This window comes from Bison bison, unplaced genomic scaffold, assembly GCF_000754665.1.
Source record: "Bison bison bison isolate TAMUID 2011002044 unplaced genomic scaffold, Bison_UMD1.0 scf7180017864289, whole genome shotgun sequence".
Classification (NCBI taxonomy): Eukaryota; Metazoa; Chordata; class Mammalia; order Artiodactyla; family Bovidae; genus Bison; species Bison bison.
Genome location: NW_011494861.1, coordinates 1,853,941 through 1,855,364, shown reverse-complemented (window position 1 = coordinate 1,855,364; position 1,424 = coordinate 1,853,941). Strand labels below are relative to the sequence as shown.

Here is a 1,424-nt window from a genome sequence, read left to right as displayed (position 1 = left end):
TCATTTTTATCATCTTTACCACGAGTGAATCTCTGTACAATGAGATGATCTCCCAGGTTCCCAGGGACTGTGCCTACTTTCTAAAAGAACATGTTGGATTCCCTGGTAGTCCAGTTGCTAAGACAGAGCTCCTAATGAAGGTGCCCAGGTTCGATTCCTGGTTGGGGAACTAGATCCCACAGGCCACAGACAGAGTACACATGCTGAAACTAGAGTGCGTGCTGCGAGGATGATCCTTGACGATCACATGTGCTGCAACTAAGACCTGGCGAGGTCAAATAAATAATACATAGATAAATAATGTGTTGACTTTGTTTGGATTGTACAAATAGTATATATTCATTGTAAAATGATTCTAAAAACAATGAAAAATATAAAAAAGAAAATAAAAACTACCTGGGAATAACATACACGTGTTCCTACAAGCTGGAAATTACGACAGTAAACGTTTGACTGCCATTTTCTTTCAGCATCATATCTGTAAGGATATATTTTTGCTGAGTGGGATCATAGTGTATATACTGCTTTCCCCTCATGACATTCTATCAGTGGTGTATTCCTCATGCTGAAGCAGTCCCACATGCTTGAAGCACTCACTTCTGTGAAAGACCGTAAACAATTTCATTCATTCATTCATTCAACAATGACCTCAGGGACAAGACCTTCCTAGGCTCAGAGGTTCCCTTTACCTCCCAGAGACAGGCAGAGTAAGTGAGCCCTTATTGTGGGTCGGAGATGCGCTTTCTACATGTCCGTCCAGCAGCCAGGGGGGTTCGCAAGGGTGTGGGTGCCTCGGAACACATTCCTGCGGGCCTCGCCTACTCCAGGCTCAGACCCTCACGCCCACTTTCGCTTTGAACAAGGACTAATGAAATCTGAAGGGCTGAGATGTACTGAGAGCTTATCACGGGGCTGTTCTAAGTGCCCCACTGATAACAATGTCACGAACCCGTGCAAGATCCAATGCATAGCGGCCATCGTAAACCCCACTTTTCAAGCGTGGAAACCGAGGCTCACATTGATCGTTACCATCAAGGCTTGGCGCAGGGTCCTAGGTATAGAAACTGTTGCCTCGCCCCGTCTCGCCTCCTTTTCCCGGTCGGAATGAAGCCCCGAGAGACGAGAAGGAGCAGAGCGGCGGCGGAAGGACCCGGGAGCCGCGGGAACAGGCCGCAGGGAGCTGCCTGGACTCGGAGAGACAGCGGGTACGGGCTAGTCTGCAGGAAACCCTGCCCCCAGGCCGCGCGGCGCGACACCGCCCCCGGGGCGGGCCCAGTGCGTGGCAGGGGGATCGCCTACCCCATCGCGAAGTTTCCAGCCTGCGAGCGCCGCTGGACCGGCTGGACGTTCCCAGACCCCAACCATGCGGCTCCTGCTGCTCCTGGCCCCGTTGGGCTGGCTGCTTCTAGCCGAAACGAAGGGTG

The 1,424-nt window shown here is 51.5% G+C and overlaps 1 protein-coding gene across 1 annotated transcript in view; it reads left to right on the top strand.

The window, feature by feature from the left end:
- Positions 1-1,233: 1,233 nt before the first annotated feature.
- Positions 1,234-1,424, top strand: part of PLOD1 (procollagen-lysine, 2-oxoglutarate 5-dioxygenase 1) — a 29,834-nt gene continuing 29,643 nt past the window's right edge. The window contains exon 1 of the mRNA XM_010849860.1: positions 1,234-1,424. Within this exon, the coding sequence (XP_010848162.1) occupies positions 1,364-1,424 (61 nt within the window). The 5' untranslated portion in view covers positions 1,234-1,363.